Genomic DNA, 12,765 nt, shown 5'->3' on the forward strand with positions numbered 1-12,765 from the left:
TCCCTGGTAATATAAACATCTAACCAGAAACCCATGAAGTGCCTTGATTGCCATTGTTCTGTGGTATTGTTTTAGAGAAAGTTATAATAGCTTGGTTTGGGTAATTTTCTGTTGTTCATATATTTTGTAGGTGGGGACTTGGTCTAAGGAAGTTGTCTGGAGAGGGGAGTTGAGGGTGAGTGTGAGAGCCAGGAAGGGATGGAAGGAAGCCTTGGTATCTCGAGCAAGGCTTAGGGTGAACATTTACCGATGGGTCCTAGGTCAGGTAGCTCGAAGTGGACACCGTAGACTTCCAGGATGTAACCCCTGGTCTCCTCGAAGACATCAACACTGAATCTCATTCCTCTCTGGAGGACAAGAGCACAGCATACCCCCCTAAGTCATATATTGCAGCCATATGCAGAAATAAAGCGCTTGGGTTTCTGGGTGTGCTGTTCCAGGCAAGCAGATTAAAGAAGAGTCACAAAGAAAAAAAAAAAACCTAATTCCTGCTCACACCAACAATTAATGTCTTATGGGGTCCAGAGATAACAGCAGCCCTCAGTTAGCCAAAAATCGATGTATTTGTGAATAGATTCACCATCTCCTGTCTCTGACACAGCCTTCAGCAGACTACAAACATTTAGGGAAAGGAAGTGGTAAACACTCTCTGCTTTGTGATCCTGTGCTGTATTAAACAAAGGAGGCAGATTTAAACAAGGCAGGCACTAAGCCCGCTTACCCTGAAGCCTTCTGTATAACTCCTCCCTGTTGCCCAGACGTGACAGAGACATTTTAGTGTTAGAAATAGCAGCAGCCGAAACATCTGATTGCTCCCAAATTAGGGAGAGGCAGTGGGGAAGAGGGGGCTCATTACCAACCTGAATGACGCAGATCTCATTGGGCTGCAGGAACATCTTGCCAAACTCTGTGTAGATGAGAAGCTTCCCTTTCTGGGGAACTGGAGAGGGGTGGGGAAAGACCATATGATAGTAAGAAATCCTGTTCAAAGGAGAACCTGAAACCTTAAGGCTTGTATGTGCTTGTGATTGCCAGTGAGGAGACCGTCATTGGGTCTCTTGGGGGTAAATGATATTCTGACAATGTTAGCGGTTTTACTGCCTAGATTTTGAAAAATCCTTCACAATCTCTATTTTCTCTTCTCCCCCACTTTGAGGAGCTTGTATATATATACACACACATTTGTGAACTGACTCAAAAGGGCCATAGAACTAGCACAGAAAGCCACTCTTTTCTGACATTTCAGCCAGAATGCTGCCATTAGCACGTCAGCTGACTCCGTGGAAATAGTCACTCCTGGATGCTAGCACTAATACCACAATGGGCCTTACATTTTAGATGGTCTCATAAAATGTGTACCCGAATCGTGGTCATTGATGACAAACGGGCTTTCCTTCCATGAGTTTAGAAGCAAATAGAATTTTCCTAATAACTTAGTCACAAGTTAGGAACATCACTTCGTTCAGCTGCCAAAATCTCCTACACAGGGAGAGGCCCAGTAGAGACAGCCCCAGGCAGAAAGCCCGGAACATACATTGGGCACTTTGAGGTATCCCAGGAATCTTTTCCAGACCACCAGTGGCGTCTGGACCTCAGTCTTGTAGATGGTGCTTCGTTTAATGAAACAGATGGGAGACCACAGGCAAATAAAATACAAAAACAAAACAAAACGAAACAAAAACACCAACTGTAATATAGTTTGGGGCTAGGGATCAGTCAATCTTACCAATCAGGAACTTACCAATCAGGAAATCCCCATCTGAATTGTAAAAACATCTGAAATTTACAGAGTACGTTCTGTGATTTTTCAGCTTTAACACATTCTGCACGAGTTTCTTCATTTTACAAATTATTATTTAGTGCCTACCACGAACCAGGTGCTGGGTATAAAGTGATCAGCAGAAGCCTCCCTGTGGAGCTTGGAGTCTGGCTGACTCCGACAGAAAGCACACAGTTGTGGAACGCCATCACTGCAAAGTGCAATGGGGCTGCGGAAGTCAAGTTCAAGGGCATGAAGGAATAGAGTCCTGCACTGGTTTAGGGAGACAACAAAGGGTCCTGCATACTGATGAGACGTTGGATAAGAGAGGAGAAACTCCAGGCAAAAGAAGCAGCACACTCTGGTGCTTTAGAGCAAGGAGGCAGATGGGGGTGGGGGCATAAAAATAAAAGGAGACCAATGTGGCATAAGTGGAGTGTGTGCGTGCGTGCATGGGGGATGACCTCATACAAGGCTGGACACAAAGGGAGATCTCCAAAGCTTCTTTTTTTTTTTTTTGGTTCTTTTTTTCGGAGCTGGGGACCGAACCCAGGGCCTTGCGCTTCCTAGGTAAGCGCTCTACCATTGAGCTAAATCCCCAGCCCCGATCTCCAAAGCTTCTTATATGGGCTGTGATCTTGGCCTTGATTCATGACTCAAAAAGTGGAACAGCTAAGGCAGGAGAGATGACTCTTCAGTTAAGAGCACTTACTTGTTGTCTAAAGCAGCCAAGTTCTATTCCTAGCACTCCCATGGTTGCTCACAACTGTCCCTATCTCCAGTGCCAGAGGATTCAACACCCTCTTTTGGCCTCTACTGGCATCAGGCACACATGGTGCACAGATATATATGCAGGCAAAATATCAATACACAGAAAGTAAAATACAAATAAAAACAATCTTTTAAAAGTCGAGTCGCTCGCATAAGTTCATTAAAGTCAGCAAGATCAGATTTCGACTCGAGGAACAACGGTGTAGTTCAAGGGCAGCGGTTCTCAACCTTCCTGACCTTGCGACTCTTCAGTACAGTTCCTCACGTCGAGAGGAACCCCCCCAACCATAAAATTATTTTGATGCTACTTTATAACTGTAACTTTGCTACTGTTATGAATTGTAATGTAATGTATATCTGACATACAGGATATCTGATATGTGACCCTCCCCAAAGGGGTCTCGACTCATAGGTTCATAACCTCTGTTCTAGAGGTCGTGTGCAAAGCTGCCATGATGGTCTTTCCAAAGAAAGGGTGGTGATATCATTTACATTTTTAAATTAAAAAAACAAAACAGAATATAGGGCCAGTAGCACAGCCCACCCTGTAAAGGCATCTGCCACCGAGGCTGGGACTCTGCTTCTGATGCCTGGGATCCACTTGGTAGTAGGAGAGAAGGGATTCTCAAGCTGTCCTGGTTTGTACACACAGGTGCTGTGACACGCACCCCCCTTAAACACCTCGGTATATAAACTAATTGGTGTGCAGTGGCATTAGGCTTACACAGAGCTGCTAGCTGTTAGCAAAGGCCAAGTCTGTAACTTTACTTCTCATAGCTACTCTTGCAGCACGAATTGGACTTGACCCCTCGGGATGATCCTTAGCAATTAATTCTATGTGTCCCCAACCCACCTGCTTGAACTGCTCCTTCCTCACAAGGCCCTAACCTCTCCTTTCTGTCTACCCTGTTACATGGCGTTCTTGTCTATGTCACAGGAGTCTGTCAAGATAGAAATTCTTATTCGTTATCATCTCTCTGAGAGGGGAACCAACTATAAAAGGACAGTGTTTGCACGCGTGGGGCTTCATTAGGTCTTCACTCTCTGGCCAACAGGCACGAGGGGATGGGTATATTACACCCCAACAATAGAGCCTCTTACCTGTTCTCCATGGAGGAGTTACACAGGAAGATATGCACAGCAAGCCCATTGTTAGACCTGATGTCTCCTGCTCCACATAAGGTGTGCAAGCCCTGGAGGAGGGGAGACAGAATGGGTAGTGCTTAAGAGACTCAGCGCTGCCCCTGGCCCCTGAGAGCCGTGAAGCATGGTTTTGTATTCTTTCCTTTGAGAAGGCCCTAGGGTCCATTTGGGATCAGGGCTGCCTGGAATGTATTGACTTACACTTGGTAGGCTGTCCCTCCTAGATGATAGCCGTGACCTTGTCTGAACTCCCTTAATGGCCACACCAGATGAACTTAGAGAGCATGAAGTCATTTCTTTCTATTTTTCTATTTTTCGGAGCTGGGGACCAAACCCAGGGCCTTGCGGTTGCTAGGCAAGCGTTCTACCACTGAGCTAAATCCCCAACCCCGAAGTCATTTCTTTAAATGAATTCAAGACTGACATTTCATTATGATTAAGATAAACCTTCAAGAAGGAGGAGATATCTGGTAGAAGGATTTTGTGGGGAGAGAGCCGGAAGCTTCCCTTGACATTTAGTGCCCCCCTCAAATCTATACTTCCCTGGGAGCAGCCCTCTCTCATGAGGGAGGGCAGGCTACTTTCCCCAGAACATAGCAGAGGAAGACTTTGTGACTGACTGCAAGTCCTTCTGCTATGGGACCAGATAACACACAACACATGGAGCCCTGACATGGGAGTCGGGGTGGGAGTGAGGGGAGCAGAGACTTTTTACAACATCACTCTGCTCCAAACCTGCAGGCAGGATGCAAACACAGGGAGGGTTCTGTTCCTCAGCTCTCCATAGCTCTCACAGGAAGTAATTCTTCTGTCCCTTAATGTATGAGTTTGAAGTTTACTGAAGTGAGTCTTCACAAGGTATGGGGATGCTTATAAGGTTAAAGGCTTCAAGATGATTTAGACGGTTCGGGCTATAACTGGACACCTGGAGTGCCCCTGAGTAAACCGTGAGCCAAGCTGGCCTGCAGAACTCTTCTCTGTCCTCTCGAGCACTAGTCCCTGACAGTTCCAGCCCTTCACCCACACATGTCTTGCTGTGGGCGCAGGTGTCCCAGTACTGCCAGCATTTGCAACTGTGGAGAAGGCCTGCCAGTTAGGTCTGTGCAGATCCATCTGAGGTGATGCATCTGAACCCTGGTCTCCCTTTCAGGGGCTTCCAGTTCTTGGATGGGAACATTTATCTTTGTATTTATTTTTACTAATCTGTGTGAAGTTTATCATCTCCTTCAAGTATTAGGAACGCAGGTGGCAAGGAACGGCAGCAGCAGAAGTGCCCGTCACCCTGTAGTGACTGGGACATTTTTATACCGCACATCGAGGGTATCTTGAAATGGCATTTGGGCTCATACTATATAGTGATTGGATTTTCACATAGGCCTTATAATCTAGTATAACAACGAGGAGGCATGTTTATAACTATAAAACAAATACTGTCATTCTTTTGGAAATATTTTTATCATTACATTTCAATGTGATTGTCTGTGTAATCTGATGTAATTTATTTTACCCAGACAAAACCACAAGCATAGTGGCTTATAGCAGTAGTTCCAGTGCCTAGGATCGAGGCAAGGGGACTCTCAGGAGTTCAAGATCAACCTGAGCTGCAAGGGGGAATCCTATCTCAACCAAACCAAACCAAACCAAACCAACTAACCAACCAACCAACCAAACACCCACCCCACACACCAAGTAGTAAAAAGTCCAACAAAATAAATGGATACATTAAAAAAAAAAAAAAAAAAAACAGGTTTCACCAAACCATCAACAGCATCATGGGTCAAAATGGTTAAGACCCATTCTCACCCAGAGAAGAGGTGCTTGAGGGAGGGAAAGGCCTCATTGGCCTTTCTGTGAGGTAAAAAGCTCCTGGGTGCCCTTTGGTGTAAGGAGCCATATGGTGTCTGTATGTAAGGCGTCCCTCAGCCAGTCCCCATGCTACACACAGGTGGCTTTGTCTCTGCAGCCTCCGGTTTAGGAAGCTGTATGGCATTCAGATTGCAGACGGCTAGACCACTCACCACAGGAGAGGAGGGCAGTGGGAAAGCGTGGAGAGAATATTGACTTACACTCACAAAGTCCACTTTCTTCTGACATGCTTTTGGAATCTCAAACGGTTTCCATCTAAGCTGAAAAAAAAAATACCCATGCAGGAACATGACTTCATAGGGGAAACCATAGGTTTGTTAAATAGATTCAATTACACAGGAGAAAAAGGACAATTCCCTCTGTGAGGTTCTGGCCATTTGTGATTTTGTTATGTTAGAACTAATGATTATCTGTCAATTCTCTAACATGGTTTCTTTCTCTCTCTCTCTCTCTCTCTCTCTCTCTCTCTCTCTCTCTCTCTCTCTGTCTCTCCTCTCTCTCTGTACTTTGTAGGAGTGTATGTCTCTGTGTACATGTGCTATAGGTGTGTGTCTGTTCACTGTAGGGATGTGTATGTGTGCATGCTATGGGGGTATGTATGTATCTCTCTCTTCCTCTTTTTCCCTCTCTCCCTCTGTTTCTCTCTCCGTCTCTGTCTCTGTCTCTCTGTGTGTATGTGCGATATGCACATGCATGCTGTAGGGGTGTGTGTTTAATATGAATACAAAGTGTCTTTGTTCCTAGTCCTTCCAATTATAAAAATAAAGCCACACCATGGCTCCCGCTCTCAGGAGGTGTTTCTTTTAACATTCTGCTCAGGCACATCTGTGAGTTTTGACTGATGCCGCTTTCATGCTATTTATAATCAGCTCCCTTTCCCGGCAAGCCGGCTTCACTGTGTGGGCTCCTGACACTGCAGGGGAAGGTTCTACTTCTACTTCCAGCCCTTGGAGTTTTGAATTATCTCCTTACGAGAAAGAAAAATGCATCCAGCTGAGACTGGATTTGGTAAATGCAGCGCCCGCTTCCATTTCTTCCCCAAACCTTGAGTTTGTCCCCAGGCTGCCCAAGGGTTCACTTTAGATCGCAATGATCTTTAATTCAATAATGAACTGATCTAAGGGAGTGGGGAGAAGAATCAGCAGGCACAGGCCCTGCTCAAAGCACCAGTGCAGTGCGTATTAATCAACGTAGCACAGAACCCGATGTAGCCAGGCTGGGAGCTCATCTGCCCAGAAGCCCAGAGCACATCTTCTGGAGCGACCTGCATCCTGGAGCTAGCGCCATTGGCTGTTATGCCTGGCGAAGGCTGGATGGGCAGGGGCTCCACACAGGTGCTGCACTCCGCTCGCTCGCTAGGTCTGTATTTTGGGAAGGCAGCCAGACGGGAAAAGAGGAGCAAACAGAAAGTGTGCTGCTGGGCATATTGCACAGTCGGGCAGCTTCCATCATTTCTCAAAGGCAAAGGGGATGAGGACATTCTGAGACCGCTACAAAACGATGCCAAATGTGGGTCTGAAGAAGGCCACTGAACTTGTGCTTCAGAATGCAGCAAGGACGTCAGGACGGATCCTATTCACGATGATAACTTCTTGGATCACAAGGGGCAAGGATCTAGAAAGGGCTTCCAACCCTTGACATACATGTGGGACATTTTGTGCTGGGTAATCCTATGTTGTAGGGCTGTCCCATGCATAGAGAGATGCTTAGCACTGCCCCTGGCTCCTGCCTGAGAGATACCCTTATGTTCCTTCAAGCTGTAGCAATCCAAAATATATCCCGCGCTGTCAAAATATTCCCCTGTCTCTTTAATTCAATATCCTGCTGAGACTATAGACCTAGCAGGAAACTCACTGGACAGCAGGAAGTGCCATAGCCCAGCACTGAGCATGTAGGTTAGTATGTGTGTTAGAGACCACATTCAGAACTCTGTGTGTGCACAACGCATGCTCTACCACAGAGCAACATCCCCATCCAAGTACTGCTGAGGCTTTAAGGGGTGGCCATGGTCTATTACTAACCATTACCTACTTCCCCCCAACCCCCGGCCCTGTAACAGTGGAGAAAAATCACCTGAAAAAGAGTCATCATTGTAGATTTCCCAGAGGAAGATATTTAAGTATCAGATCAATAGTTGCCCTGGCAACCATTCAGCGCTAACCAGAGATTCTCAACCCTGGATACCCATGAGAATCAACTGGGCGGCCTTTGAAACCAAGGCCAAATTAAATCAGAAGCTCTGGAAATGGGACCTAGGCAGCAGCATTTTATAAGCACTCAGCACTCAGAGATTCAGTGACTACTGCATTGCCGAACTGAGCAAGCGTCGGGCTTAGAAAAGTCTATCCAGTCAATCAAGCAATAAACCACCCAGTCAAACCAAACCAATTGTGGCATCGCAAGCTAGACATGGTGGTTGCAATGCCAACTTCCAGAGAGGGTTGATGTTTAAATTATACAAGCATAAGAGTTAGTAACTCTAAGGAAAAAGAGAAAGGGCAAGGAGCTCTCTCTCTCTCTCTCTCTCTCTCTCTCTCACACACACACACACACACACACACACACAGACAGAGAGACAGAGACAGAGAGACAGAGAGACAGAGAAAGAGAGACAGATAGAGAGAGACAGTGACAGAGAGACAGAGAGAGAGACAGAGACAGAAAGACACAGAAAGACACAGAGAGAGACAGAGAGAGACAGAGACAGAGGGACACACACAGAGAGACAGACACAGAGAGACAGAGAAAGAGAGAAACAGAGAGAGATACAGAGACAGAGACAGAGAGAGACAGAGAAACACAGAGAGACACAGAGAGAGACAGAGACAGAGGGACACACACAGAGAGACAGACAGAGAGACAGAAACAGAGAAAGAGCGAGACAGAGACAAAGAGACAGAGACAGATAGAGACAGAGACAGAGAGATACAGAGAGAGACAGAGAGACAGAGACAGAGAAACAGAGACAGAGAGACAGAGAGAGCACACTGGGGCAGGGAGACAGCACAGTTGCAAGTGAATTGTGGCTGGCTACCTAGCTGTTGCTCTAGGACACCCCTGCAATCTGCCTAATGGTCAGCTATCTGTTGTGGGTAGAGATGAAGCCCTGACATGCAGAAAAGAGGCTCCTCTGTGAGGTGAAAACTGAACCAGAGGCCTGGTGGGCTGTCAGGGCCTGCTGTTCAGTTTTCTTTATCCAAAGTCTTCTGTAGTACTCCAGTTCTCAAGCCCTAAGTATAGAGAGGCTGAGGTGGTGGGTGAAAATACAGCCACATGCTGATGTAGGAAGTCTGCCATCAATGGGGGTCCACATTCCAGGTGAAACTATGGCCCTGGGGAGCCTTCCTTCACCATTGTAAAAATGACTGCCTTCAAATGACAGGTGATCTGGGGAGGAGAATGATGTATCAGTGGGGTCTGACAGCACTGGATTGTACAGGGTTCATGTTCAGACTGTAAAGTGCCTGTCTCAAGAGGAAGGATAGAGATGCTGAGATCATGCTGATAAGCCCTGCATCCCCAAGGAGAATTTAACTTTGGATCCTCAGGCCAGAGATTTTGGTCAGGAGCCCCCGATGTGATGTTCTGGTGAATGTGAAGGGGGAGACAGAAATTGCCCTTAGAGTGCAGTACAGAACATTCCCTGCTGAGGCCAGAATCTCAGCCTGCGAGACCAAATCTTTTAGGTTCAGACTCCATTTTAGAGAACCTGACCTAAGGTTGAACTCGAGTTAACTAACAAACTGGCACCTAGCACCAGTCACAAACTGGCTACCCCCAACAAGGCCTGCGTCTATCACCAGTTTCCAAGTTATCCCCCAACAAATGTGCACCTCCAGGTTATAAGCCTGCCTGCCCCTGACACTTCACTTCCTGACAACCACCAATCAGGAGGAAAACAGAAGTTAAGTTTATGGTTTGGCTCCCAACACCAGCCAATTATGTTAAAGGCCATAATGGCTACCCCTATCAGATGTGTACCAGGCTAGATACCACCTTCTGGCCTCTATAAATGCCTAAAACTGGGCTCGGGGCCTCTCCCGTTCTGCTGTGTCAGAGATGGTGGTGTGGCCCAAACTCAAGCTTAACTAAAGAGACCTTATTGGCTCATTAGTGTTCTTTTGGGGTTCACGAACGTTTCCTGGCACAATAAGCCTTGGACATTTGCTGCAGAAAAGTCACTGTGGTAAGCCCTGGTTACCACGTGTGCAAATTAAAAGACTTGGCTTTTGTGGGCAAATCATTTCCCCTGTTGGGTTGCTTTTCTTATATGTAACAGTGGGGTCAAGGGATGGGGGGATTGGGGGTGGGGAAGGACTGAAATCCCATGAGTTCGTAGAGAAGAGCATCTGACATCGAAAGAACACTTTGTGACTGAAAAAAAAAAAAACTCTTTGATATGGACAGACACCCCCCCCCCCACACACACACACATCAATTCATAGATTGAAGCTCTAAGCTCCAGTGAAAATGCCTGGGAGATTTCAGTGGTAAATAAGGTTAAATTAAATAATAAAATTGATGTTTTAGGAGTGGTGGCCTAAGAAGAGTTGGAATCTAGGCACTTGGGAGACTGAGGCAGGAGGATTGAAAGTTTTACAGCCCTGGGATATATACAAAGATCTTTTGAAAGAAAAAAAGAATTGAAACCAGAGTACCAAGACAACAAGTCAAACAATTACCTCATTTCCAACAAATAGTCAGAGGAAAGGCTGTGTGAGGACAAGAGAGAAGGTGGCCCAGATATAGATCAAAGGGAAAGCCATTATCAGACATCACCTTTCTCACACCTTGATACTGGACTCTCAGTCTCCAGACTTTGAAGTCACTCTTCTTGTTGTTTAGGTGGTTCAGCGATGGCACAGTATAATGCTAATTTCATAACCACTTATTTTATTCATATTATATACAGTCACTGAGTAGCTCCTCCCACGTGGAATTTAACTAAGACTTCCAATGATGACATAGATTGTAGTGTCTATTACCATATCTAGACCATCTCATTTATTGAATGCTTGAAAAGATGGATAAATTAAGCCTGGAGGACATTGCTTATAAAAGTCCAAATGTTATTTCCAAAGTGTAAACCAATCGCTTTTTATTTTCGCAAATTCCACTGGAGAATAAACTTTTATGCACTAAAAGCGAGGAGGTTTGAAGAGTGTTTCTAAAGGATGCTCGGCATTTAAATTAAAAATTCTTTAACATTTCCAAAGGAGGGAGACAGAGAATCCCGGTTAACATTTAATGAAAGAGATTCGAAATTCATGCCTGGAGATGAAAAGGAAACAGAAAGAAGAAACCTCAATATGTCTAAAGTTAGAAGACTGAAGATTGGCTGGATGCTGTGAAGATCCCTTTCAATACTGAGATGCCTTGATTCACTGACACCATCCAAATCTGCCATGAACTCAGCTACTCTGGGTGACCTGGATACTCTTCACACTGGCTGGCTATAGGTGAAATATTATCACATGTTGGTAACATCATTTAAGAACATTGAAGTCACTTGTGGGCAAAACCGTGACCATACTGCTTAAGCCAGTGCCAGCCGCAGTTCTGGTTGGAGCAGGTTCAGGATGACCAGTAGCGTTGACTTGTAGACCAAAGAAGGAAGAGGGGGTGGATAAACTAAAGAGTGACTCACGCAAGTCCCCAGCAAATCTAGCAATCTCAGGAGAAAAGGGACTGTAGTTTATGTGGGGAGAAATTAGGCTTAGATGGATCCACTGGAGATCCTTGGAGTAATGGGGCAAGAGTGCTGGTGAGAGGATCCAAGACACAATATGTTTAGACTTTCTAAAGTCTTTCATGGGACTTCTCAAAAAAAAAAAAATCACTGTGGACGGAAACCTAGATTCTCAACGTGACTTCGCCCCTGGATACAAGGCTGAGGACTTTATATTCATTATCCAGAGTTCTGTTTTGAATGTCTTCGTCAGCCTTCCATTGTGAAGTCACTCGACTTATAAAGAGAAAAGTTTTATTTTAGCTCATAGTTTTGGAGATTCCAGTACAAGATTGAGAAGCCTCAGGGTTTGGGCCTCTGCCATGGGTGGAATATCAAGACGGATTTGAGACTAGACCCCCCCTCTCACTGACCTAAAGGCCCCACTGCCTAAAAGTTCACCACTGAGTATCAGTGCCTCTCTGGGAACTAAGCCATTCATATGGTCCTTATCCAAACCATAGAAAGTGTGTACCTTAAAAGTTCCTATGTGTAGAAAACTAAACCTCATGATTCACGTGTCAATGGAGTAGAACTTTGGGTAAATAATTAAGAGGAAATGAAGTCATGCAAGTGGGGGCTCTGTGATGGTATTAGAAGAAGGAAGATCCAGGAATACACTGCATAGCCTCTCCATGAAATACCCTTCACATTATGGTCCAACAAGAAGGACCTCACCAAATACACTCACCATGCTGAGACTTCCCAGTCCCTAGACTTCATATTAAGTAACCCTCCTTCTTTATAAATTAGCTCGTCTCTGTTCCTCTGTCACAGTAATAGAAAATGAACTAAGTGGCTTAACAGTTATTTAATAGTAGGGCATTTGAATAGCATACATAAGGTCCTGGGCCCAATTCTTAGCACTGGAAAGACAGAATACGATATTTAGCGTCTTGATATAAATCGTAGAACACAGTAATCTCCCAATAAATGTTAGTGGGTGACTTAATTCTCACACCTCTCTGGAACGCTTATAATTACTGTCTTTCTTTTTATTTCCATTAGGGTAGCATACAAAAAATGGGATCTGTTGTGATGTCTGCATACATATTTACTATATTCGCACCCTCCAAGGCCACCCTTTACAGCTCTCATGCCCATCCTGCAGGTGCTCCTTGCTTATTTGGCTTCCTCCATAGTCATGAGAACATGGGTGGCTTAGCACAGTTCAACTTCTCCCACTAAAAATGGCACTAACATGTTTTACTCCTTAACTTATACCGTTAGTACTTTCTCATCTGCCCCTGTTTTGACTTGCTTTCCTTATCTCCTTGCTCCTAAACCCAAAGTTTTTTCCATTTAATGGTCTTTCAAGTTGACCCTTATTTTCTGCTCTTCCGTTGCTGGGATGCCGTGTCTCAGTCTGACTCCTAGGACAACAGCCCTGCTGTAGATCCTCAGTCTCGCCATCCCTGTATCCCCAGTCCCCTGTATAAGTTAATTCACTACAATACAATATCTATCCTACGTGATTTTATGCTAGGTTTGGAGGTGA

General features: G+C 45.3%; 1 protein-coding gene across 1 annotated transcript in view; it reads right to left on the reverse strand.

Moving 5' to 3' along the window:
• Hgd (homogentisate 1, 2-dioxygenase) overlaps positions 1-12,765 on the reverse strand; it is a 51,564-nt gene that overhangs the window by 16,649 nt on the left and 22,150 nt on the right. Inside the window, 5 exon segments of the mRNA NM_001012145.1 lie at positions 248-347; positions 861-940; positions 1,742-1,776; positions 3,632-3,723; positions 5,740-5,799. Of these exon segments, the coding sequence (NP_001012145.1) occupies positions 248-347; positions 861-940; positions 1,742-1,776; positions 3,632-3,723; positions 5,740-5,799 (367 nt within the window).

The sequence above is a fragment of the Rattus norvegicus genome, chromosome 11, assembly GCF_021556685.1.
Source record: "Rattus norvegicus strain SHRSP/BbbUtx chromosome 11, alternate assembly SHRSP_T2T, whole genome shotgun sequence".
Taxonomy (NCBI): domain Eukaryota; kingdom Metazoa; phylum Chordata; class Mammalia; order Rodentia; family Muridae; genus Rattus; species Rattus norvegicus.